Source organism: Hyaena hyaena, unplaced genomic scaffold, assembly GCF_003009895.1.
Source record: "Hyaena hyaena isolate Hyena2069 unplaced genomic scaffold, ASM300989v1 scaffold_134, whole genome shotgun sequence".
Classification (NCBI taxonomy): domain Eukaryota; kingdom Metazoa; phylum Chordata; class Mammalia; order Carnivora; family Hyaenidae; genus Hyaena; species Hyaena hyaena.
The window spans coordinates 747,631-772,841 of NW_024080766.1; the positions used below are offsets into that span (position 1 = coordinate 747,631).

The 25,211-nt window shown below is 67.4% G+C and overlaps 1 protein-coding gene across 3 annotated transcripts in view; it reads right to left on the reverse strand.

Annotated features, from left to right (window-relative positions):
* Nucleotides 1-2,196: 2,196 nt before the first annotated feature.
* Nucleotides 2,197-25,211, reverse strand: part of SLC12A7 (solute carrier family 12 member 7) — a 37,266-nt gene continuing 14,251 nt past the window's right edge. The window contains exons 2-25 of one of the 3 annotated variants that reach the window (XM_039238011.1): nucleotides 23,727-23,821; nucleotides 23,279-23,401; nucleotides 20,831-20,977; nucleotides 20,011-20,065; nucleotides 19,090-19,220; nucleotides 18,237-18,478; nucleotides 17,347-17,558; nucleotides 16,822-16,989; nucleotides 16,152-16,250; nucleotides 15,629-15,686; nucleotides 15,067-15,241; nucleotides 14,162-14,280; nucleotides 13,750-13,848; nucleotides 13,247-13,366; nucleotides 12,681-12,785; nucleotides 12,106-12,274; nucleotides 10,321-10,516; nucleotides 9,935-10,104; nucleotides 9,630-9,761; nucleotides 8,697-8,804; nucleotides 8,106-8,284; nucleotides 7,612-7,626; nucleotides 4,734-4,867; nucleotides 2,197-3,813 (exon numbers count right to left, since the gene is read on the reverse strand). In XM_039238011.1, coding sequence (XP_039093942.1) covers nucleotides 3,722-3,813; nucleotides 4,734-4,867; nucleotides 7,612-7,626; nucleotides 8,106-8,284; nucleotides 8,697-8,804; nucleotides 9,630-9,761; nucleotides 9,935-10,104; nucleotides 10,321-10,516; nucleotides 12,106-12,274; nucleotides 12,681-12,785; nucleotides 13,247-13,366; nucleotides 13,750-13,848; nucleotides 14,162-14,280; nucleotides 15,067-15,241; nucleotides 15,629-15,686; nucleotides 16,152-16,250; nucleotides 16,822-16,989; nucleotides 17,347-17,558; nucleotides 18,237-18,478; nucleotides 19,090-19,220; nucleotides 20,011-20,065; nucleotides 20,831-20,977; nucleotides 23,279-23,401; nucleotides 23,727-23,821 — 3,143 coding nt within the window. In that variant the 3' untranslated portion in view covers nucleotides 2,197-3,721. The other 2 variants (XM_039238012.1, XM_039238010.1) reach the window with 2 other exon arrangements.

Genomic DNA, 25,211 nt, shown 5'->3' on the forward strand with positions numbered 1-25,211 from the left:
GGGGGGGGCCCGGGGTCACCTGCAGAGCCTGGGCGGGTGGGTGGGGGCCCGGGGGGGGCCCGGGGTCACCTGCAGAGCCCAGATGGGTGGGTGGGGTCCCGGGGGGGGCCCAGGGTCACCTGCAGAGCCCGGGTGGGTGGCTGGGGCCCCGGGGGTCCAGGGCTGTGTGCACCTGCAGAAGGAGCCGGGTGCTTCCGTCCGGAGCAAGGGTCAGTTGCTGGCAGCGCTGCTGTGAAACATCAGGTGTTCTGTGCCATCTCTGGGCTGCAAACTGACCTTCCGGCCATGCTGGGTGCTCTGGTGTCCTGCGCCTCCACACACCCTTCCACGCTGTCCGGCAGAGCAGCCTCCCCCCCAGGCCACTGTCCCCCAACCCGTCCCACCCTCACGTCTGTCCCTCCCACCGGCCTGGGAACGGGAGGAAGGCTGGGTGGAGACTGGGGGGACGGCCCAGAGCATGTGGTCACACACGCTGGAGCCCCAACCCTCCTGAGCTCTGGGATCTCCTGCCCAGTCCACCCAAGGCCGAGGCCCCATCCCCCCCAGGCCTGAGTCTAGGCAGCCCACTAGCCCCCTCCCTCCCTGCCGACCTCACCTGTTTCTAGCAGGGCCCCCAACTCCTCGGCTCCCCACTTCCTGCCCTCGGCACAGCAGCGCCCACCATCTGCACCAGAGGTACAGCTTCCTGCTGCTCCAAGAAGGAAGTCCCCGGCCCAGCCCTGCCCCCACCCACAGCCCCTCCCACCCTCAGGCTGTCCCTGCCTCAGGGCCTTTGCACCTGCTGATGCCTGTGTCTGGAAGAACCCCACACTCCCACTGACCCTCTCTCCCCCGACATCTGGCCACAGCTTCTCCCACCCCTGTCGGGTCCTGGCTGACGCAGCCTCCGAGACATGGAAGGAGGGCTCCTGTTCACGGCTGTGCAGAAGGCCTCCATCGCTTCAGGGCACAACTGCCCCTCGGACCCATGGGGAGCGGGGATCCATCTTGGCAGTGACAGGACTCACTGATGTCTCTGATAAGGCGTGACACAGGCTCACTCAGCCGACACGACCTGTCCCATGGGAACCTGCGGCCCGTGGCCGAGTCAGGACCCTCGGGCTCTGCTAAGTCTTGCCCTGCATCTCTGCCTGCCCCTCACCCCACCACCTCCGTGGCTGTGACATCTTGGTCCTGTGGGGGGGGGGGGGGCCGGGCCTGGCCAGCGCTCCCCATCAGGGCTGAAGGAGGGTCACTCTCCAGCAGCGTGGTGTCCACGTGTCAGGCCCACAGGGGACACCAGAACCAATGGCTCTCTCATACACACACACACACACACACACACACACACAGTGTGTTAGTTGTTCAGACTGTGCACTTTCCTCACCCCCCGAAGAAGCCCCGTGCCCTGGCCGGTCACCCGTTCACTGCCGCCTGCCCCAGGGACGGCCATCACCCTGCACTCCGGGTCTCTGGTTTGGCCCACATTCTGGCCTTTTCGCATTAAATGTGACCAAACGACACTCAACCTCTGACTGGCTTCGCGCCTCCACGTTGTGCGGGCTAGATCTCCACCCCGATGAGGGTCCCTGGGTGCCTCGGTCAGTGGGGGGCCCACGGATGCATTTTGCTCAGGCCAGGACTGAGCTCAGGGCGGGCTGACAATTCTCCCCCAGCCCCGCCCCCACGCTCTCAAAAACAGTAACAATAAACATAACGGGAGCTTCACGGCCTTGAATGCTGCCCTGCGGTCGCCGAATGCACAGACCACGCCGTTCACCCTCCCGCGGATGGACCCTGGGGCCTCCCACTTGGGCTGCTGTGAACGTGGGGGCCAGGTCTCCTGGCCCCGGGGAGTGGAACCGCTGGGCTGAGCGCCGTCAGGGGCTGGGGGAGGGGGGCCTCAGCGTCCCCACGAGCCGCACGGGAGGACCCCGGGTCTGTTCCTCCTCCGGCCACAGCCTCACGTGGCAGCCCCAAAAGGGCCTCCGTCCAATTACGGGCGTTCTCTACCCGCCCCTCCGAGGCCAGCAAACAGCAGCACTGCGTCATGGCGGGAGCGCCTCAACACAGGTGTCGGACCCCTCCCTGCGGACTCATGGCTTTACTTCTCGGGCCCAATTCCAGCGAGGACGCCTTGGCCCGCGCGTCTGCCCTGGGCGACCAGGCGGCATACGATCCGAGGAGGGAGGGTCTGGGCAGGACTCTTCAACGTGCTTGATTTTATACAATTTATTTTTCTACCAACACAATCATACAAAGGAAGCTGTAAGAGAAAACCACGGAACCAACCCGGAATGGCTTCGGTTAGGGCTCCACGACGTTCAGCGCCGCGAGGGGCACAGGCGCAGCCGAGCCTTCCCCCTGCAGCCGCATCGCTCACATCGCCGCCGCGTGAACGTGTGCTCAGGGTCACGGGCGCTCCTGCTACACGGTGGCGCTTCCCCAGCCAGGACGGAGGCCGCTGTGGCTTCACAGGTGCCCTCCGGGACGCCCCCACCACACACCCGAGTGCCACGCAGGGGAGTCTCCCTGCCTAACCTGGGGCAGAGCCACGGCGGGCAGGTGTGGACGCCCCACGCCCAGCTGCGGCTGTTTGGCACATGCTCTGGCCAGTGGTCCCTCCGATGAGACGCGGGCTCTCTGCCGCCCTGCGCGCCCCAGGCTCGTCCCGGCACACACGCCCAGCCCGTGCCAGACTTCAGATCGTGGACCGAGGGTCCAAGGAAGCCAGAGAAAGGCAAGGACCTGGCCACCTGGGGCTCGTTCGCAGAGACAATTTCTTCACGGCCACCTTACTTGTCACTGAAACTCCCCACGGACCTAAATAAATAAGCAAACTGTCCAGACAACAGGCCCGGGTCAGGGCAGCCGCCCGCGGTGGCACCACCGGGACCGGAGCGCACAGGCCACGGGCAGAGCGTGAAGTCTGGACCCAAAAGGCGGCCCGCGAGCCCCCTGCCCGGCCGTCCCCGTCCCCCGCTGGGAGGGGACACAGAGCTCGGTGCCGCCGCCCCAGCCCCTCCCTGGGGGGCGGGCGTGCGACCCAGGTCAAGGGTGGGCACATGCAGGTGGGGGGCCGCATGCAGCCTCAGCAGGCGCCACCTCTGCGCCTCGGAAACCGGCCCGGCCGCCCGCGCAGGACCCAGCTCTGCCCCAGCTGCACCCCAGCCTGGAGCCGAACTCCCGCAGAACGCACACCTGAGACCCCCCACCCCACGTTCCCCGGGGTTCCCCTCCGTAGGCGTGCCCACACTGGGCGGGCGTGCAAGCGAGGCTGCCCGGCTGAGCCAGGGGCGCAGGCGTGGGTGGCTCTTCTCGGACTTAACTGATGGGAACGCGAACAGGGACGTGACCGGGACAGGTGCTGAGGCGGCGGACCAGACCCCGCCGCCCTCGGCCACCTTCCTGAACAGGCCCCTCGTGAAGGTGACCTTCGTCCCAGCGTGCTTTCCCGTGGGCGCCTTGGATGGGGCGGAACTAAAGCGTAACCATGACGACCAGGTGGCTCCCGCCAAGGAATCCACGTCTGGAGCCTGAGGTCCAGAGCGTGGGGTCAGGAGGTCAGGACACGGAGGCCACGTCCCCGGGCCCCTGGAGCGTCCACGTCTCCCCTCCACACGAGGAAACCCTGGCGGCCGTGTGCTGGCTCCTGGCCTGGAGGAGTGCTGTGGGGCCGTTCTGGAAACTTCTGTAGGAGGCCCCGCGAGCCCAGCCCGGCGTGTTCCTGGGTGGCCACACATCAGGAGTAGATCGTGACCACCTCCCGGCCGCTGCCCCTGACCAGAAGGACCCTGTCGAGCCCCTCGGTCAGGACCTCCAGGAACTCCATGTCTGGGTGCCACGTTAAGGAGATGGCGGGCTGCACCGACCCGGGGTCCAACCCAGGCCAGGGGGGGCGGGGGGGCGCGTACGGGGAAGGGGCCCCACTGTGGCCCAACGCAGGCCTCAGCCGGGTGCCAGGCAGAGGGCGCTTGGGGTCAGCTGGCTTCCGCACTGGCCTGCCGGAACCTGAGGGGGGACCCCGCGGGGACCCCACGCCCCACCCCCCGGGGCTCTGGGCACAGACAGGTGAGTCCCCCGAGGGCCCACGAGGGGCCCCAAGTCCTGGTCTGGTCAGCAGGCAGAGGTCCTCCAGCTTCTGAGAGGCACCGGCGACCCCCGGTGCTGGACGGGGGGGCGGGGCCGTCCCCCGGGACCCCCGTCCAGCACCGGCGCACACGGTGAAAGGCCGCGAGCCCAGCTCGCAGTGGAGCGGAGCCACAACCGGCACCGGCCAGGCGAGGCGGCGGGCCCGCCTGGGGACACGGGAGCTGCGGGGGACGGCTCCGCTCTGCCTCGTCCAGAACGAAGGGAACACGCGGGCCCACGCGCCACGGAGGATGCCCGGCAGCAGAGCCAGCACTGGGCGGCGGCCCGGGCCCGCGCCCACCTCGCCTGGGTCCTGACTGCTGGGCTCCCGTGCTGAGGGCCTCCGCCGAGAACGCTCAGCGCGTTTGCGGCTCCCGCGCACTTGCAGATACCCCAACGCCAAGCAGGAGCCATCTGCTGAGACCCCGCTTTCCCGGCACTCGGACCGGGGGGTAGAGGCTCCCACCCCACTCCACCCCCAGCCCCTGGCACCGTGGGCCTCGCTCGGGGCCCCACTGCTCTCGCCCCCCAGCCCCAGGGGCCCCGTGAGCGAGGGGAGCAGACCGACACGCCCCGACGGGCACTGCCTTCACCCTGCCCCGCAGGCCGCACACAGAGGATACAGTTCTCGTCCCCCTGGCGGTTTCGGGGGGGCCCCGGCATGTTGAGCAGGACCAGCTGAGCGCCGCGGGACCTGCTGAGGACGACACCGTTGAGCTTCACGGCCGTGTGCATCCGCCGCACGTTGGAATGGTTCCTGTGGGGAGACGGCCACTTGGTGCCCACGGCCCTGCGGCCCGAGCCCCCTGCCCATCTCCGTCCCAGGCGGACTCAGGGCGTCGGCTCCCCAGAGAACCCACAGGGGAGCTGATTCCGTGGGAGGCCGGCGGGCACAGGCCGGGGACGACTGCTCAGCACGAGAAGCTCTGGTCCCCGGACGTTCTAGACCAGGCGTCCCCAAGCTGCCAAGCTTCTACATCGCGCAGCGCCCCCCGGGGGACCCAGCTCACCATCGGGCGTGCAAAGGGCTCACACACCTACGGGCTCTAAACTCTCCCCTAGGGAAGGCCCCAGCGCCACGGGCCGGCCCCGCTTTACAAGCGGCCTTGAGATAAGCCCACTGGACAGAGCGCACACCTCGGCACCTCCCTCGTCCTGACCCAGGTGGTCGCACGCACTGTGGGAAGAGGGGCCGGGGCCCCTGCACGCGGCTCAGGGCTGGGGATCCCGGGCAAGAACCAGGCCACCACAAGGGGCCACACTGTTCTCAGCCCAGCCCAGGCGGATGGACGGGAGCTCCCAATGCTCAGCAACCAGGCCCGGCACCTGGTCCCCGGTGGCCACCCAGGGCTGCAGGCTCTCGACCGCTGGCGCTGACGACCCCCCGGGGAGAGTCCCCACAGCCCCCTGCCCACACACGCTCCTTGGGGCTCAAGCACCTTCAGGGCCTCGTCTCCCCGCTCCATGTCCCAGGAGGCACTGGGAGCCTCCTGCCTCGGTGGCGCCCGTCTCCCTCCGAGCCCGGGTCTCCAGCACAATGGAGTCCGAGGGCCGCCCTCTGGGAGCGGGTCACCGTGCCCCAGACGTGACAGGGGCAGAGGCCCCCACACCCAGGTCAGTGAAAGGCCCACGGGAGTGGCGTCCAGGACTCAGCTTTCATCAGCTCAGCCCTCCATCAGAATGAACGCAATCACAACCCCCAGTTCCCAGCAGGAAGCCGAGTCCCCCCCGGCAACCCCGCTGTTTCGCCTGATGAAATTACAGGCTGGCGGCCCATCTGGGCCACAATCAGGGACCTCCCGTCACAAAAGCCCTGCATTAGCTGCCGGGACAGACCACAATCACCAGTGTTTGGGGACAAGGGCAACTCGAGAAATGAGCGTGTGTGACGTTAGAGGGTCTCTTACAGCTAAAAGTTTGGAAAACACATATAATCTTAAAATCAGAGGCTTGGGTCTGGTTTGAAGGACCCTTGGCTCCAGGGCGACATGCCTCATGAAGGTCAGAGGCACGGAGGGGCCAGGAAGCCACCACGAGCTGTGTTTGTTCCCTGCGGTGGCTGCGAGTCCACACGCTGTAGGCACACTGAGCCCAGTGCAGACGAGCGCGGGGGCGCGGGGCGCCCGTAGCAAAGTGGGGGTGCTGGTCTTGGCTGCTGGTGGGTTCATGGCCAGGACAACACTCGACAGAGGCAGACACGCACCTGCACAGAGACCCCAAGGTACTCACGCCCCCGGGGACACCACGGTTCGTCAGCCCCGTGCCACTGCCTCCCAGCGCCAGCCCTGTGCCCTCCTGGGCATGGGATTGGCAAGCCCACATTTGACACAGCGTTTTAGGAAGGAAACCCTGGTCAGTCCCGTGTGTGTCCGTGTTTGGGTTTTGACAGACTATCTGGGGGGCACTTTGAAGTTCACAGAGGAGCAGACACCAGATCCCTGTGTCCCTGCCCCTCCCCACAGATTCCCAGGCATGTCTGCACACGTCACTCCTTCAACAGACCGCCACCTGCCCGTGTCCTGGGTGTGTGACGCGCAGGGGTTCCCCGGGGAAGCCACCTCCATAGGGGCCACACCGCAGGCGTGGGGGGCAGGGGGCGTGCAGCGACCTCGGGGCAGGCCCCCTCCTGCCCGTCCAGCTGCCCCCCAGCACCGGAGCTCACACAGGATCTGTCCACACCCTTCTTCACACCAAGGCCGGCAGCTTCCTTGGGTGAAAAGCACCCAAAGCTGCCGAACGGGACGAGGTCCCATCCCCTACAGAGCAGAGCCCGCATGGTCAGCCTCCAGGGTGTGGACGGATTAACTAACAGCTACCACAGCACCTGCTTCTCTCTGCTCCAGAGCCAGCTCAGAACCAGCCCCCCCCCCCGCCCCCCAGACCTCAGCCCTCGAAGGGTTTAGAGAAGGAATTCAGCTGTGTGCTCTGAGCCGCACTGCACAGAGGAGTGAGGGAAGCAGAAACCACTGAAGGCCACGGCTGCAGCAGGCAGACTCCCGCGTGCGTGCACACGCAGGGCCGTGCATGCATACACTGGGGGCCGTGCACACACACACACACACGCAGGGCTGTGCACGCACATGCACACTCAAGGCAGTGCACACACACACTCAGGGCCATGCACACACATACGCAAGGCTGTGCAGAGCCATGCATGCATATAAGCGGACACACACACACACTCAGGGCCATGCATGCACACATCCACAGCCGTACACATACACACGCAGAGTCACACACACACACACGTGTAGTGCCGTGCACGAACAAGCTCAGGGCCGTGCAGAAGCACACACACACACAGGGCCATGCACAGACACACACACACACAGGGCTGTGATGGCCATGCACACACACATGCAGGGTTGTGCATGCACACACACAGGGCTACGCGCACACACGCACACGTCTGCACACGCACACACAGTTCACGAGCAGTGCGTAGCAAGCATGCAAGAAAACTGGTCTGAGAAACGTCCTAAATAAAATAAGAGCACTTACAGGTTGCCCCATTCTCTACACGGAAGAGAAAACACAAACAGTAGGTTACTTCAAGGGTGAGCACGATGAGCACTTGTAAACAACTGCGGGCACACCTGGCTGCCAGTCCCCAGCTTACCTGGTCCTTCCCCTCATCGGGGTCCAAACCCCATGCCCTTCCCCACAGCATGAGGCCTTGAGGCTCTGGTCCTCACTGAACAGCTCTGGGGGGCGCGCCACACCCCCGCGGGCCCCTGCGCCCACCCCGGGGGCTCTCAGCCCGATGCCGCCAGCAGCCCCCAGGTCCCGGCAGGCAGCCTGCACGATCGGTGGGATCACGGCTGGGAGTTCCCAGCGCCCTAAGGGCGCTGACCCCTGGCTGCTGTGATCCCAGATCCGGCATACTCTGCCCGAGAGCAGACTGTGGCCCTCGGGCCTGCCCGGCCACGGGTTGCACCCACCGCACTGTGACAGCCAGAACCTGCCACCCAGGAGCCTGCGCGGGCCACACTCACGGCTTCAGGCTGAAGAGATCTTTGAATCCGGACACGCCCGGCTCCTTGTTCTTAAACTTCTCGGCGATCAGCTTCTCCTTGGTCCAGGTCATCTGCACTTTGTCCGGGGTGGACGGGGCCTGGGCCCTGGTGGCCACCACGGAACGGGATGCGGTGTTCCTGTCGTGGATGAGCTGGGCCTGGAGGGGAAGCAGGCGCACCAGCGGGAAGGTCTCCAAGTCTCCCGGGAAGAGACGCACACAGAGGAGGGTCCCTCGCAGGGGCCCAGCGCCACCCCACCCCCGGCTTCCAGACCAAACTCGTCCCCTCCTGCCCTCTGCTTCCCGCCCTGGCTCTGAAGCCCACAGAGGAAAGGCCAGGGATAGGGAGCGCCTGCACTCGACACGGCAGGCGCTCGCCCTGAGCACCCCGCGCGTGTGCGCGGGCGCCCCGGGGCGCTGGAGGGCTCGAGCCTCACACCCGGGACGGCGCAGGGAGAGCAGGCCGAGGCAGTCGTGCCACTGCCCGTTCGGGGAACCCAGCCTGGGGGGCGCACGGCTCCAGGGACCCCAGGCCCGGACCTGCTGGCACCCACAGCGCGCGCACGCGCACCTCTCTCTCCCGCTCCGTCTTAGACAGCTGCATCTGCTTCAGCATCTGGGACCTCTGCTCCATCATCAGCGTCTTCTCGTACGTGAAAGCCGAGATGTCGTTTTCCACCTGGGGGTTCCCGGACATGGAAGTGAGAGGCGCCCCAGGCGCAGTGTGTGTTTCCCAAGGCACGCGTGCAGGAGCGCGTCCGTGTTGTGACCATGATGGGGGGGGCGCCGTCTCTGCCACGCGGCGCAGCCCCTGACGGGACCCCACGCCAAGCTCGAGCCACGGCCCGTACGAAGTTGAGACCGCAGCCAACAGGAGCCATTTCTGTGCCACGAGAGCCGAAAGCTGGGGCTCGCCTGCTGACCTCGGGGTCGAGGTCTCCTCCAGCCCCCCGGCCCGACCCTTGGTGGGCAGCCCCAGGTCCTTCCCCTGCCCTGGGTGGGGTCCGTGTCGGGCACACACCGCCCCCTCTGTTCCGAGGGCCTGAACCCTGTTCACCGCTCCCGCCAGCCTGCCAGGGGCTGCTGCCCGGGGAGATGCTACGGGCGTGAGAGGTTCCCGCGGCCCTGGGGACACGCTCCCACCCGAGGGCCCGCAGGTGGGACCACGGGCTTCACAGCCCAGGGGCCCGGGCCCCGGGTTCACAAGCTGTGACAGGCTGGGTGTCACATCGTCTTTCAGGACACGCTGAGCAGGGCGCGTCAGCTCTGCTACCACTGCCAGAAGCCCCTAGACTCGTAAACCCAGCCCGGCCCGAGGAGAAAAACGTCAGACAAATCTAAACGGAGCGGCAGGATCCACAACACAGAACGTGCCCGCGGAACCGCCAGGGGCGAGGCCCAGGCCTGAGCGCAGGCCAGCCCGGCACTGCGACAGGTGGGCGGGGACTCCCCAGCCCAGAGCCACGTGGCCCCGGCAGGGTGCCCAGCAGTCCCCACGCCTCACCATCTCCACCACCTCCACCTCCGCGCTGATCCGCAGGTGGTACAGGAACATCTGCAGATCCTTCTTCATCTGGATGCTGTTGTCGTCCACCTGGGCCACCGTGAAGATGCGCATCCGGCACTTCCTCCACACCTGGCGGGGGGGGGGGGGGCATCTGCACCTGCACTCGGCCCGGGGGCCCCCGCCCACCCATGTGACCCCAACTCCCCCGCCTGCCCCGTGTGACCCCGAGACCCCGCCCCCACCTGCCCCATGTGACACAGACGCCCCTGTCCCCAGCGCGGGGCCTGGGCGCCCCGGCCCACCTTGTGCTGCCGCAGCAGGAAGGGCAGCAGCATGAGCAGGCCCCCGTCGTGCACGACCCACCACACGTCGATGTCCCCGTCACTGAAGCGCTCCTGGTTTTGCGGAAACAGGTCCACGTTCTTGGCCACCAGCAGGGCCTGCTGTGCCGCCGTGGTGTCTCGGACGGTCTCTGTGGAGAGACAGCTGTGGGTCGCGGGCACCGAGGCGGGGGAGCGGCAAGGCCACACCCCTGGGAAGCCCCGCCCTGGGCGCAGGAGAAGGGCAGCCTGGGCGCGGCCGGAGGGGCCCGAGGGGTCTGCGGGGGCAGGGCCGGCGCGCCGGGGGCGGTGAGGCTTTCCAAGGAGGGGTCGCCCCCCGGGGCGCACAGCCGGGGCCCAGGACCCACCGACAAAGTTCTTCCAGGAGAAGGTGTTGTCCTCCCTCTTCCAGGACTCGGGCCAGGCCATGAGCACCGTGTTGTGCTTCATGCCCCCCAGGCCAGCCGACTGGATCAGGTGGGACATGCCGTCGCGCAGGCTGGACGACACCACCAGCTGGCAGAACCCCTTGGTCTTCTCCGTGCTCATCAGAGACCGGATGTTCTGGGGAGGCACGTGGGGGGACCGTGAGGGGACCGAGCGCACGGTCAGGGCCACACGGCATGCACGCTCCGGGGACAGCGGGCCGCGCCCTTCCCCGCCTCCCGGCCGGCACGTGAACCCCAGCGGGACCAGGCTTAACCAGGCCCGTTGGCTTTGGCTCCATGGGCACAGCAGGGGACGCCCGGCGCCCCCACCCGGCCAGCGTGGGAGCCTGGGCACCAGGGGGCCCCTGGGCCCGCGTCCTGAGACACGGCTCACTGCGTCCCCTCCCCTCGGGGACGCCAGGCCCCGGAGCCCCACACCTGCCGTATAGCTGGGGTGCCGCCAGGGCAGTGACAGGGCCGAGCCACCGGCACACGAGCCGTCCCCAGACGGCACGCAGACCGCCCGGTAGACCACAAAGCCAGAACTGAGCCCAGGCCCGTGGAGCCCACGCGGCCAGGGAGGCTCTGCCCCGCGAGCTCCGCCGTGGGAAAACCTGCCCACAGACCACTCACAACAGAGCTTCCGTCCCAGGGACGTCGGGGACCCCTCGGCACGAGAGCAGGACAGAACGCTCAGCCTTCCACGAAAGTAATCCCACGAGGCCACCACGGACACACACACACTCTTCCAGAACAGAAAACTGACCTACGGCCCAAGTGTGCGCAACCCTTTCTACAGGACTGTCTCAGCCCACGAGGGACAGATCCACGTGTGTCAGGTGACGCCAGCGGTGTCCGGACTGGGGCAGGGACGGTGACTCCAGCCACGCGGGTACCGCCCTGGGCCCTGGCTCATGGACTCCCACCTCCCTCGCAGGGCCGGGCAGCAGGTTCCCCCGAGACTGCGCGGCCCTCGAGCTACGGCGGAATTCACGCCAGGGCCTGTCGCCACGCACAGGCGGGGGCCCCGAGGGCACAGCCCCGGCCAGAAGCGGGCAGTGTGAGCATCACAAGGACGACCCAGCGACCTCCATCAGTTGCGCCCAGAAACCGCCGCGCCTGAGCCCGGGGGCTGAGGGCAGAGGGCAGGAGAAGCCCCAGCGCCCGCTGCCCTCCCGACCCCGCTGCGCCCGCAGACCACTGTCCGGCTCGGAGGCCAGCGTCCTGCAGCCCCGCCCCACTGCCCTGAATCTGCACGAGCCTCTGGGCACGAGCCTCTGGGCACAACCCGGGTTCAGACCCACGGCAGCTGCGTGACCGCGGGTGGGGGGGCGGGGGGGCGGCTGGACCCGTGAGGAAGGGAGGCAGACGGGGCAAGCAGGGAGGCCGCCTGCGAACAGCCGGTGCCCCACGCCTCCTGCTCCAGACACAGACATGGACACAGACAACCAGACACGGAAGTGTTTCTGCCTGGAAACACCCGGACATCAGGCCGTTTCCACACACGCGGATGTCGCGTCCCCTCCAGCCCGGCCCCTGCGCTCACGGGCCCGCCCACGCCAGCCGCCTCCAGAAGCTCCCGCCTGCGCAGTGCCACCCCGCAACCGCGGTCCTCGAAACCAGAAAGCGGCGAGACGCACAGAACCGCGCCCTGACCTTCCGGCGCAGCCCAGGCGGGACCCAGCGGGCCACCCGCCCCCTCCGCCCGCGCCGAGCGCCACCCACCTCCTCAGCCCGCTGGGCCTCGGCGTGCTTGTCCAGGTAGGTGCCCTCCAGCACGGAGCCCACGATGGTCAGGCCCTTGCCGGCCTTGAGCTGGGTGGTGAGGGACAGCAGGCGAGGGTGCTTCACACACTGTTCCTCATCCAGGCTCAGCATCACCAGCACCTGCGGCCTGCGGCAGAGACGGCGTCACCCCGTCACCGGCCGGCGGGCAGGCCGCGGGGCTCTCGGTGCAGGGGACACCGCTGTTCGCCGGCACGGCCTTCTCCGTGCTTCCAGCAGCGGGAGACGAGCGGCAGGCGCCCTCACACTTCCCCTCCACCCTCAGCAGTACCCCCGGGGGGTCGGCTCGCCCCGTTCCCCACCCACCATGCCACCTGGGTCTGGCCTGGCACCCAGAGACATGCTGATCACACCGTGGCCAACCAACATGAACTGAGAGAAGGTGCTAGAAGCTTCTGAGACCGCTGCTCCCCTGAGGAAGGAGCAAATTTCCCTCTCTGAAGAGTGATGTTAGAGATGGTGCTCTGGGGGTTCAGGGGGTGTGAAGCCGACTCGGGGTGAGCCAGGGAGCTCACCGCCAGTTCTTGGTGTGGGGAGGGCCGTGCTCCACGCGCAGTAGGGCGTAGCGGGCAGCGTTTAGTGACAGCCCCCTGATGCCGTCACCCCACTCCTTCTCGGCCCTGTGAGGAAATGGCAGCGGTTAGACCTCAGGCCCCCAGGGACAGGCTCCCCGAGAAGCCACCATGGGCGGGACATGGGAGTCGGGGATACGGCTCTGTGTGCGTGGACACTGGTGAGCACCGCTGGCACCGCCAGCCTGGCCTCCCCAGCACGTGGTCACAGCCCGACACTCCTGCTAAACCTCCTGGAAAGAGCGGGCTCGGTGGGCAGCAGCCGGGACCCCACCCCCAGAGGGGCCAGGCGCCCAAGGGACACAGCCCAGGGATGGGCCGAGCGCTGCGGGACGCAGGGTCCCTCACACACCAGTGCTGTCACTGGACGGACTTCAAAGTTCTGAAAAACCATACTAAGGTGTCACAGCCAGAGTGGCCCCTCTGCCTGCGGCCCCTCCGCTGGCTATGACACAGGGTGCCCGCCCGTGGCCCCCCCATGGCCCAGGCCAGGCCCTGCAGCAGCTTACCCGCGGTACTCAATGTACTTGTAGATGCAGCCGGCGATGAGCATGGCGAACAGGGCGTAGTACCAGGAGCAGATGAACATCAGGGCGAGGCACAGGCTCATGCCCAGGAAGGACAGCGCCCTGGGGAACACGCACCTCACGTGGCTGCCCACAGCCAAACCCTGAAACCTCACGGTCCCCGCCAAGATCTTTTCCAGACACCGTGAGAAAGCAGCAACGATGCCCTGAGATCGGGTCCCCCACTGACCCCTCTTGGGGGCTGAGACAGTCCTGGCTCCGTGCCCACCGGTATGCCTGCCCCGCCCCCAGGGCACTCAAACACCCGCCGGGCACAGCGCACAGTGGGCTTCATGCATCTGCCACACATGGCGGCAGCGCAAGGACCGAGCGGCCGCGGTCAAACGCTCTGGGCCCGGGGAGACTGGGGGCAAGCCCCGGGGGACCACGTGCCACAGGCTGCCTGGGTGGCCCAGGCCACGGCCACCTGCCAGCTCGGCGCTCACCAGTGGTAGTACTTGAACCGTGGGCGCCAGTTGGGCGTCCGCAGCAGGGTCTGCACGGCGCAGGCCAGGTTCACAAACATGTAGCACATCAGGAAAAACCTGGGAGTGAACACAGCACGGAGGGCCGGGGCGGGTCCCACGCGGCTCCTGGCTGACACGCCGCCCCGTCCTGTGGGCGCCTGGCCGCCTGCTCCAGGGAGCAGGTCCCTCGTCTGCGTACCATCCCCCCACAGGGGTCTCCCTGCCCCCTCTCGTCCGCAGCACCAGCCCAGTGACCACACGCACCCATCGTCCCGAGCAGAAGGCCAGCCCCGAGAGCAGGGGCGCGCAGGCGACAAGCGGCGGCCACCTCTCCACAGCCCGTCCCCACAGCCCGTCCCCACACCCCCCCGCCGTACCCAGGGCTGCTCACATGGAGAGGATGGGGGCCACGCTGTCCAGGGAGGCAATCAGGATGCCGGTCTCGCAGATGAGGGCCGTGAGCAGCAGGGCCCACGTGGGCTCCCCGTTGGCCTTCCCGTGACCGAACACCTGCAGGGAAGGGCAGGGGGGCTGCTGAGACGTGGCGGGGGCCCCGGGAACGCCTGGCGTCCTGGTGAGAGGCCCAGGTTCTCAGGCGCAGCCCCAGAGGGCCTCAGGGACGTGACGGAAGCAGAAGCGGGTTTGCACAGCTGGGCCGGCACCCTCTCCAGCTGCGTCCAGAGCAGACACCCAACCTCCAGCCCCCAGGAGGGGACGACGTTTGCAGACGTGAGCTTTACAGGGGCCAAAGCCGCTGGGGCAGAACCAGTCCTGCCTGGTGACCTCGCATAAAGAGATGAAGGTGCAGGGAGGCCACGTGAGGCCTCGGGGGGGCGGGGAGGCCACGTGAGGCCTCGGGGGGGGCGGGGGGGGCCACGTGAGGCCTCGGCGGGGCGGGGAGGCCACGTGAGGCCTCTGAGAAGACCGCGTGCACGCGTCCGCTCAGGCTGTCTGAGCCCCCAGCCTGCAGCGTGTGGTAGGGGGGCCCCAGGACACTGAGATGTGAGCCCTTGAGTTCATTCCAGAAAGTTTCCACCCCAAGTAGAGGACGACCCCCAGCAGGACAGACGGCCCCCCACAGGCCACCCCCCCACCAGACAAATGCCCCCCCGCAGGACAGACAGGACAGTTATTACCCCCTCCCCCCCAGCAGGAGGGGGCTCCTCGCTGCTCCCACAGCAGTGACTGCCTGGGGTCCCCGGGGCCCACAGTCTGGGACAGTGAAGGTCGTGCTCTGGGGGCAGACCCTCAGGGACACTTGCGGACTGGCCTCAGAGGGGCGGCCGCCCAGCTCACCCGCAGGAAGGGGATGATGCCGTCGCGGGCGATGGCCTGCAGCAGCCGCGGCGCACCCGTGAGGCTCTGCAGACCCGCGCCGCAGGTGGAGAAGAAGGAGCCGATGACGATGACCCAGGGCGACGGCCAGGCCAGCATGCCGATGACCAGCTTCCCCTGCAGGGCCTCCCCAAACCTGCGGACGGGGGCAGGAGGGCTTCAGACATCCTGAGCAGGAACGCGGCTGCTCCCACCCCGAGCGTCCCTCTTAGGAGCAGGGAAGCCACCGCCACCCGCGTGGGAGCGTATCGCCGCGGCCTCGGGGTCAGGGACTGCACGGAGCCCCGGCACTCTCCCGGGCTCAGAGGCCGCCCTGTGCCCCCCGCCCCCCCCCCGGGCTGGAGCAGAAGAGGATAGACACGTGGACCAAACAGAACCCCACGGAGGGGCCACGGGGCTTCCTGCTCCATCACTCGCAGCCTGAAGTCCTGAGGGGGCGGGGGGGAGGGTCCCCACGGTCAACAATGCGACCCTCTATGAGGAAATGGAAGCTTCGAGAAGCTGCACATGGAAAGCAACGTACTTATCTCGTAAGATCACTCCTTCGATGCAGGCCCCGAAGAGCACGATGCAGGACAGGTCTGTGTCTCAGGTCAAGGAAGTGGCGGCCCAAACACGCTGCGGCCACGGGGACCGGGTTGCAGGCAGACCTGACCGGCCCCGGCCCCGCCCGCCAGGCCCGGTGGCCCTCAGGGCACCTTCCTCACCACCCCATCCGCCAGGTGAGCCAGGCTGCACACAGTCTGATGCATGACCTCCACGGGGACCAGGCAGGGTCCCCGGCTTGCTCGGTGGGGAGCGGCTATGCGTTAGTGACACGTTACGTGGGATGACATGAGGGGTATGTGCAGCTTATGGACATCTCGCGCCAGAATCAGCCACAAAGGTCAGTATTATAAGACAACGCTGGCCCAGCTCCGTCTCAGGGGCGACGGCCAGGACTCGCGGGGCCCAGGAAGCCCACCCCAGCGGCCGGGGCTCAGAGCCTGGGGCCACCCTCGCCTGGTTGCCTGTGCCCCCCCCGACCTCGGCCCTTTCAAGGATACAGATAAAAGATGTAGTCACGATGGCCAAAATGGTCCCTGTGGGGATGGACTTCTGGGCATCCCTGAGGTCCCCAGACCGGTTCGAGCCCGCCATGATACCTACAGAAGCCCGCGGAAGGACACACAGCTTACCACGCCTGGGATGCACGGGGGGCGGGGGAGGGGGTGGGACCAGAGAGAAGTGCCCCCACCAGCTGTGTGCAGCTGCAGCGCGTGCGCAGGTAGAGCCGGGCAAGGCAGCCACGCGGGCCTGGCTCCGGGAGCGGGAGCACGGCCGAGCAGCCCCCACAGGCGCCAGACGGGCAGACACACCATCGGCGGCAGGCGGCTCCGGCAGCCAGCGCCAGGCTGGGGCGGTGGGGGCTCCCGCTGCGCACACGGCAGCCCAGGACTGTCCCAACAGGGGGTGCACGTGCGCGCGTGCAGGGGAGGAGGCACCGGCATGGACGAAAGCGTGTCCACTCCTGGCCGCCACTGTCACGGTTCCTTTGAGTGACACCAGCCTCTCTGGAGAGCTCGGGACAAAGCCACTTCCTGAACCCCACACAGCGCGCGGGGGCAGAGGCCCGAACCCCATGCGGCGTGGGGGCAGAGGCCTGCAGCCAGTGTCGTGGGCTGAGTGCAGTGAGGGGACCAGGGCCCGAGTGCGCAGAGTGGGGGGGGGGCTCACCCGTCACAGAGGGGAAGTAGATCCCGACCAGCATGGTGAAGTAGGTCATGATGTCAGTGAGGACGTAGGGCAGGCCACTGGCCCTGCTCTCCTCTGGCACGGGCACCGACGGTGTGCCCTTCCTCTCTACAAACGCCCCTTTGTCTGCATACGCACTCCACAGGTTATCTGCAGCAACAACAGGGCAGTAACAGCATTCCGGAACCTTCGGAGGTCCTGACTCAGAGAGGCCCCAGCAGACGCGGCTGGTGGCAAAGGGTTCCTGAGCTCCCACGGGCTCCAACTTCACAGGAAGACGCGAAGTTTGTCTCCCAGAAGAACAGAAACGGAGAAGCCCTGCGAGTTCCGCTGAGAACCTGGAAAGTTCCTGTGCAGTAGTGGCAAACTCCTAGAAACAGAGTCTACGGATCTGTGGGCTTTGCACCCTCTGTGGTGACGGCAGCTCTGGGGACGACAGACAGCCGCCCGGCGGGTCGGCTGTGGGGGAGGGAGGCGGGGCCCCACCCGGAACACGGGGACACTCACCCAGGAAGACGCCGCTGACCACGCCGGGGATCCCCTGGATCTCCGTGACATTGTTCTGGGCAAAGTACTCGTCACAGGTGGCGTTGGGCATGGAGCTGTTGCAGAAGAGGCCCCAGAGCGCCGTGGGCATCGTGCTGTTGTTCAGGGTGTGGACCTTGGCACAGACGTCGAAGCCACGTCTCGACAGGGTGCGGTTCCCCAGCAGGCAGACCCTAGGGCGGGCGGCCGGGCGTGAGGGGCTGGGACCACTTCTGAAACTACGACTGCTTTTCTCGGGCGACCGGGGCCGGGGGCCGCTAAATCACCCTGATACCCCACTTTGTGGGATGGGAACGCCGCGTGAGCCGTGGGGGTGGGGGTTGAAACAGGACCCCAACAGCCCCTCGAGACCACAGTCCCGGGTCACGGGCTCCTCACAGCGTGAGCCCAGCCCGAGGGCGTCTGACACAGGCACCCCCTCCGTGTGGAGAAGCTGGGGGCTGGTGCCAGCGGCCATGCACCCCATCAGGCTCCCCCTAGACCCGCCCTGTGGGTGCTGGGCCCATCTGACCGGCCTGGTGTCTGAGCACCGGACACACCGTGGCTCAATCACTGGCTGTGACCTTGGGACTTGGCATCCACATCCAGAGGAAGGTCAAGAAAGGAACGCTCATGGGGGCTCTGTGAGGACGAGGGGAGCCGGGCACACTGAGGACAGGCCACCCCAGGAGCTCAGTGACGCCTGACCGTCCTCGGGGCCACCAGTACCCTGTGCACCCCGACCTCCGCCAGACCCATCCTGTCCTCACAGATGTCAGAGGCGCACGAGCGTCCTGGCGGCTGCTCCCGACCCCGGCCATGCGGCCACGGCCCCGGGCCGAGGAGAGAAGCTGCATGTGTGCAGCACTCACGGGATGTCTGGGGGGTCGAAGGCGGTCTTGATGACGCCGGCGTAGATGGCGAGGATGGACAGCACCACGCAGGCCAGGAACACCAGGGCCAGCTTGTTGACGTACTTGACGCCCACGAAGACCACCATGGCCATGAGCACCAGCGTGCACGTCCCATACACACGCATGTTGTGCAGCATGGCCGCGGCCTCGCCGCCCGCCGCCTCCGCCTGGATGATGGCTGCGCTGGGGGAGATGTAGGTCTGCGGGGCACAGCGCGAAGGGGTCAAGGAGGGACGTCGACCTCCCCTGCCTGGAAGACGGCCCCGCGGGGGAGGCACCTTGGTCTGCGGGGCTTGGCGCTGGGCTCCCTCCCGCACTGGGGCCCCCAGCCCCCCAGCATCCATTCACGGTGGGCCCTGGGGAGCTGCCGCCGAGGCACGGGAGCGGAAAAGAAAGGCTCACAGAGGTGCTGCGCCGGGGTTGGTGTTGTGGAGGCTGCTCTTGGGCGGCGCCCCCAGCCCAGCCTGCGGGGCCAGGGCCACCGGGCTCGACCACACGAGGGCAATGATACCATCTGGGAGGCCCTACTGGGCACGTGCAAGATAAGTCGGGGAGGGGCAGCAAGGACAGATTCCTGGCCGAGCTCTCTCCTGATGGCCCTGCGTCCTTGAAGGCCTTGAAGGCCCGGCCCTGGCAAGCACATCACCTGGGCAGGTACCCGCCGGGCAGCCGGCAAGGCCACTGGGTCACGCCACTCCGAGGAGACAGAGGCAGCCAGCCTTCAGGAGCCCAGAGGGGCAGTGTCAGAGCGACTGGGTGAGGGGCTGGGCTCCTCGGGGTCTGGAAAACCAGCCCAAAAGAGAGCACTTACCAAAAAAATCTCAATGGTCCCCAAGATATACATGGCCCCGGCGAAGGTGGTGCCCAGGTAGAAGCAGAGGCCCACGGCCCCTCCAAACTCAGGCCCCAGAGACCTCGAAATCATGTAGTATGAGCCGCCGGCTGCAAACCAGACACAGAAACAGGTGAGGGTCGCCCTGTTCGCTGTGCTGCGGACGGTGGACCCAACCCCTCAATTCTGTGCACTTTGACCCTAAAAGGCCAAGGAAGCCAGGGCCGCGCAAGCACGTCTCACGCTAGAGCACGCCGGCGCCACAGCGGACTCCGGGCCCCACGCCAGACGGCCCAGCCAGCAGGCCCCTGGGTCTACACTGCCTACACCGCGGCTGCCCCGGGGGAGGCTCTGGGCCGGGGCAGCCTCCCCGCGACCTGGAGATGGAGTCACACAGCACAGCACCCGCTCCCTGTCCTCCTCGCCTGGGGCTCACCGACCCTGTCCCAGGGGAGGCCGCTACGGACAGCAGTGACTCCAGGGCTCCAAGGTCAAGGCAGGGCCCCCAAGAGAGGGAGCCCCCAGCCTCCCGGGCAGGGACTGCCTGCCGCGGCGCCCATTCAGCCTCAGAAATGACTTGGTTTAGAAAGAGAATGAGGGTCTGGCGGAAATTAACTTCAGAACCAAAGGCAAGAATCAGCTCATAAAATGCCAGCACCTCCGACCAGTGGACAAAGGCGAGATCTCAGAGTATCGGGAAGTATTCCGTGGGTTCCCACCCGGAGAAGCCCGATTTCACAGCAGGCTCGAGTGTCAGGCCAGGCGCTGGCGGACAAGTGTGTGCAAGTTCCCAGCCTTGATGCCCGTGGGGGGCGCCAGGACACCAGCTCTCGGTGCATCCTGGGCCGGGACGCCAAGCGAGGAGCACGGCCCCCCACTCGCCCTGCCCGGCACCCTTACCTGGGACCACACCATTGGTGGCGATGGCGCTCATGGAGATGGCGGTCAGCATCGTCTGCAAAGACACAGGCGAGCCTCTCAAAAGAGAGAACGTGTCGGAAGCCGCACCGGCCCAATCACAAAGGGACTGCGGGCAAGCAGCCACGCGGGCTCAGGACGCTCCCCCTCATCTCCCACTCAGCCCCGAGGCGGAGCTCCTGCAGACCCTCGCAGGACCCCTCCTGCCCGGGGGTGTGGGGGCCCCATCCACGTGTCCCCCTGCCCGGGGGTGTGGCGAAGTGTCCTGCCGGGCACATGTGCTGCTTAAGGAAGCCTCTCCTCTTATTCCCGGTTTATATGTTTTTGTGGCAATCACTCCAGATAATTTCCAGGTTCCTCAAGTGAAAGCAACCTCACAGGAGGAAGGGACACAGTTTAGGCAGCCACAACACAGCCCGTGAAGCCGTGGAGGGCACGGGCAGGTCCCCAGGGGGCCAGGTCAAGGGACTCTCGCTTGGTTGTCTGAATTTCAGCCAGAGGCCTCCAGGTGACGCTGGGGGATCGGGACAGCCTGTTACAGTCCCTGCCGTGAGAGCAAGGCAGGTCGGGCAGAGGCTGTGGGAGCAGGTGCCCGGGACACAGAGGACGTGCACCCCAGAGCCCTTCCACAGACGTGGCCCATCACTAGCCCAGCCTTGGCCGGCCGGCCCCACACAGCTTGGCTTCCCTTGGGCATGAGCCCTGGGGTCTGGGCACAGCGTCCCCGGAAAGCCCCAGCCATCGACACGGATGGGTCCCTGAGGTCCGCACGCCACCCGCCCGGGGACCTACAGTCACTCACGCAGGTGCAACACATGAACACGATGAGGAAGGACTCCAGGACACCAGCCGCCCCCACGATCCACGTCAGGCGCAGGAAGAGGATCACGCCAAGAATGTTCTGGAGGCAGGGCAGGTAGACGCCAATGAAGGTGCCCATGCGCGGGCTCTGAAAGCAAGCACGGCAGTTCCTGTTTCGGGGAGGCTGGACCAGCACCTGCAGGCGGCCAGACCCGCGGCCCTGCCCCAGGGCCCCCGGGACAGAAGAGCGAGGGAGGGAAGCTGTGGGGCTACACGCTCCAGCTGCACGGGCCTCGCGGGTCCCAGGAAGCCAGGCCTCCGGGGAGGACCACGTCGCCGCTGAGGACCAGGGCGGGGCCCTGTCCAGCGGAGGCCGGGCAAGTCTGGGCGCCCCCGTGGCTCAGCACACCGGCCGGGCAGACAATGCCAGGGTCCCAGTCCAGGCGGTCTGACTGCCGGCACGATGCCACGGTCAGCGGGCCCACCGAGACTCGAGGCTGAAAGGCTGTCTGAAAAGGCGAGATGATGTTCAACAGGAAAAACGTCTCAAGTCCAGGTGAATTAAAAACAAACAAAACCAAGAAACTGGGGAAGATCTGCTTTGAAATCATTTCCTGCGAATGAAAACAGGCTGCCACCAAGGGCCTGCAGGCGGTTCTCGGGCTCAGGGCCCCAGGACGGGCCTCTGCACAGAACGCCTGCCCCGACGAGCCTGGACGGGCAGGGCCCAGAGCCCGTGGGACCCTCCAAGCCTGGGCAAAATCCCAAGGGCACCCCCGAGCATGTGGGCATCTTAATGCCTGGGACGCTCAGCTCCCTCTTAACACAAGGCCCAGGCCTGCCCACCCACGGGGTGCCTGGCTTCTGTGCGCCCCCTCGGGTGGCCACAGGGCAGGCGTGGAGCGACTCAGGGACCTTCCAGTTGTGTAAACTGGGAACACACTGGCCAAGGAAGGGTGGTGCCAGGCAGGCAGCGGCTTCTCATTCAAGGGTAAGCACCAGGCAGCCACCCCCCAGCTGACGCAGGTGCCCGCTGCTCTGCGCCCAGCAGCTGGCAGGATCCCAGGTCGCCAGGGAAGGGTCTCCCGTTCACGCCTACAGGCAGCTTTGACAGATCGGCCCGGCCGGCCGGGAGCTCGAGCCCTTGCCGCGGTGGGGGTGGGTACCAAGGCCGGGCATCCACACCCAGAGGACCTGATCAGTCCTAAGTGGGGCGGCTGATCCGTCCCAGAGTATGTCCACCTGGTGACAGCGGGTGTGCGGAGGGTCACGGCGCGGCTGGGTCCCTCCTGTGACTGAAATCCAGCCTGCAGCACCTGCCCTGGCGCCTCCAGGGGACACAGGCCAGACAGCTGAGCTGCCAGGTCCGAGCCACGTGCTGTACAGGCTCCCTGAGCTGGGCATTTAGACTGTATCGCCACAAAAACCACGTGGAGGGTCTGGGCTGCGCTTCCGTGCACGGGGAGGCTAGGGCGCCCTGGGCTGAGCTGGGGGGCCTGGGGACCGCGGGGGAGCCGGCGGGGGCCAAAGCGGGTCCCAGGAAGCAAGCACACCCAGGCCCACGACCGCGAAGCAGCTGTTCCTGGAGGCAGCGGGCACCGTATCAGCTCCAGCACACAGACAGAGGGACAGGGACAGACGTGTGCTGCCTGCCCAGAAAACGCCTGTGGCTCCAGAGTCTGGAGCAGAGAAGAGCCTGTGAGGCCACAGGCAGCGCCCGGCGCACGTGGGAAGCACCAGCACACCCATCAGCAGGTGCCCTGTGACCGTGGCAGCCACGGGCTCCTGGCGGCCGGGGAGGGCCCTTCAGGGCACTGCTCCCGCCCCCAGGAGGGCGGCCAGGGCTGGGGAGGCGGTCCACACGCCCCACGTCTCTCACTCCAGGCTAAGTAAGTGGCACTTGGCAAACAGAGCAAACGTGCCCAAGCGGCCCAAGCAGCCAGGGAACGGGAGAATCTTTCCTGCCGGTCTGCAGTAAGAGGTGCCTTCTGTGACCCGACTTCCTGACAGCCAAGGTCAGGGTGGAGGCAGGACGTGGGGAACAAGCGGGCCCCTGCGCACCAGGGCTGGCGCCATGGGCAGGGCGCGCAGAGGAGGGGGGCGGGCGGGGAGCCCCCATGCTACACACCCAGCTGCAGGAACCCTCGAGGGGAGGCCAGGAGCTCGGGCCCCACGCCAGCTCCGCCCTGCTGACCCGGCCGCTGCCCTGCTTCATGACCGAGGCACAGAACCTCCGGGCAGCACTGGCAGAGCCAAGAGCCGAGGGAAATGATCACTGTGGAAGGTCGAAAAAAGCCCCTTTCCACCCTTAACTGAGCCTCATGTAGAAGAGAGACAAAAAGTAGTGTTTTCCTGGGACTAGGGATGGGGAGAAGGGCCGGGATGGGGGCGGGGGCGGGGGAGGGGAAGGGGGCGGGGAGGGCCGGGGGGGGGGGGGGGGGGGGCCCACCTTGACCTCGCGCCGCCGGCTGTCCTCGTCCTCCTCGTGCTCGGCGGCGCCCTGGCTCAGGTTGGTGTAGTTGGCCAGCTTGTTGAGCAGGGAGGACACCATGGGATTGCTGTCCATCTCCTCCTGTCGGGGCCGCGCTGCGGGTCAGTTACCCGGGTCGCCGAGCCCGCTGCAGTGACGCCCAGCGCGGCCCTGCTCTTTCCCGCTGCACACGCGGGGCCGCAGGGCTGGGGCGGGCCCCTGCCGCCCCGGACGCCGCACACCAGGTCCCCGGTCGGGGTCAGGAGCAGAGGTCGGGGCCCAGGTCACACGCCGTCCGATCGGGAGGCCGGCCCTCCGCCCGCCCCCCAGGTCCTCACCAGACCGAGGGGTCTCGGGGCCTCGCCCTGTATGTGACCCAGTTAAAGCCTCGGCCCTCACACTTTCTACAGAAGGAAGCGTGCGTCACCTCGAACAGCGCCATGTTCTTTCCTTCAAAGAAGCTCTCGGGCTCCACCTCCACGTGGTTGATAAACGGGCTGTTTTCTCGCGAGTTTCCATCTCCTGGTGGGGAAAGCGCTGGGGTCAGGTTCAGGAGCAGCTGGAGGAGGCAGGGGCCGCTGCAGACCCCACGTGCCCAGCCCCGCCCCGAAAGCCTGGGGGGACCCCCGTGAGACACCAGGAGGCTCCGCCCTCCCCCAGGCAGGCTCGGGGCTGCGGGGACAGACACACATGTCACCGGCAGGCGTGCGTGTGACCCTGCCGCCCCCGCAGAGATGGTCCTCAGGGTTGCGGCCCAGGCCTGGCTGCTCAGGAAGCTGCAAGGCCGCACGCCTCGCCCAGGGTCTGGTGCCTGGGCAGCCCAGCCCTCCCTGCCTCAGTTTCCCCACATGAAAGATCAAGAACAGAGTGAAGGGCTGGTAACAGAGGAGCCCCCTGTCCCAGCTGGAGCAGGGGCAAGGCCGGGAAGGGACAGGCGGGTGGGTGGGGTGGGAAGGGCTGCCTCTCACAGGGACCCAGGCGGGGAAAGTACTGCCCACAGGTCAGACCCCCGTGTCCCCGGGGATCAACGCCCCACGTGCGGAAGTCACACCATCCTGGGAGCTGGGCCCAGGACCAGGCACACACAGGCGCTGCAGCAGCCCAGTTACAGCCGCCACGTGCACACCCTCCCCCGTCCCGCAGGCAGGACCCTGGCCCCCCGCCCCCTGCGTGTGCACACCCTCCCCCGTCCCGCAGGCAGGACCCTGGCCCCCCGCCCCCTGCGTGTGCACACACACACACGCCCCGTCCCGCAGGCAGGACCCTGGCCCCCCGACCCCTGGGTGTGCACACACACACACCCCGTCCCGCAGGCAGGACCCTGGCCCCCCGACCCCTGGGTGTGCACACACACACACCCCGTCCCGCAGGCAGGACCCTGGCCCCCCCACCCCTGGGTGTGCACACACACACAGCCCATCCCGCAGGCATGACCCTGACCCTCCACAGAACTGCACTTCCCACGACTCAGCAAGGCCCAGGCTGCATGCCAGACAGGGGTGTCATGTACCACCCCCGGGAGCCCCCACGGGACAGCTCCGCTTCCCAGACAGCAGGCTGGCCGCAGGGGGACGGTCCGCACGCCTTGCGGGGGCTGCACCACGAGGCCTTGGTGCCCACACGGAGGCCCAGGGCAGGCCAGGGCACCTCAGCTCCACCAGCAAGGCTGCACACGGGCCAGCAGGGGCGCATCCTGGTGCCCACGGGGTCTGCAGAAGGAGCAGGCACCGAGGGAGCAGAGGTGCCCCCTTGCCTGCCGCACACGGGCCGGCGACCTGACTTCCGTTCCTGAAGCCAGGGTCGTGGCCCTGCCACCGGGTGCCCCGCCCCTGGGCACGGCGCCCCTCCCCCGCCCCTGCACCATGGACGGGGCCCATCGCAGGGCAGGCGGGGCCGCGGACCAGTAGCTGCG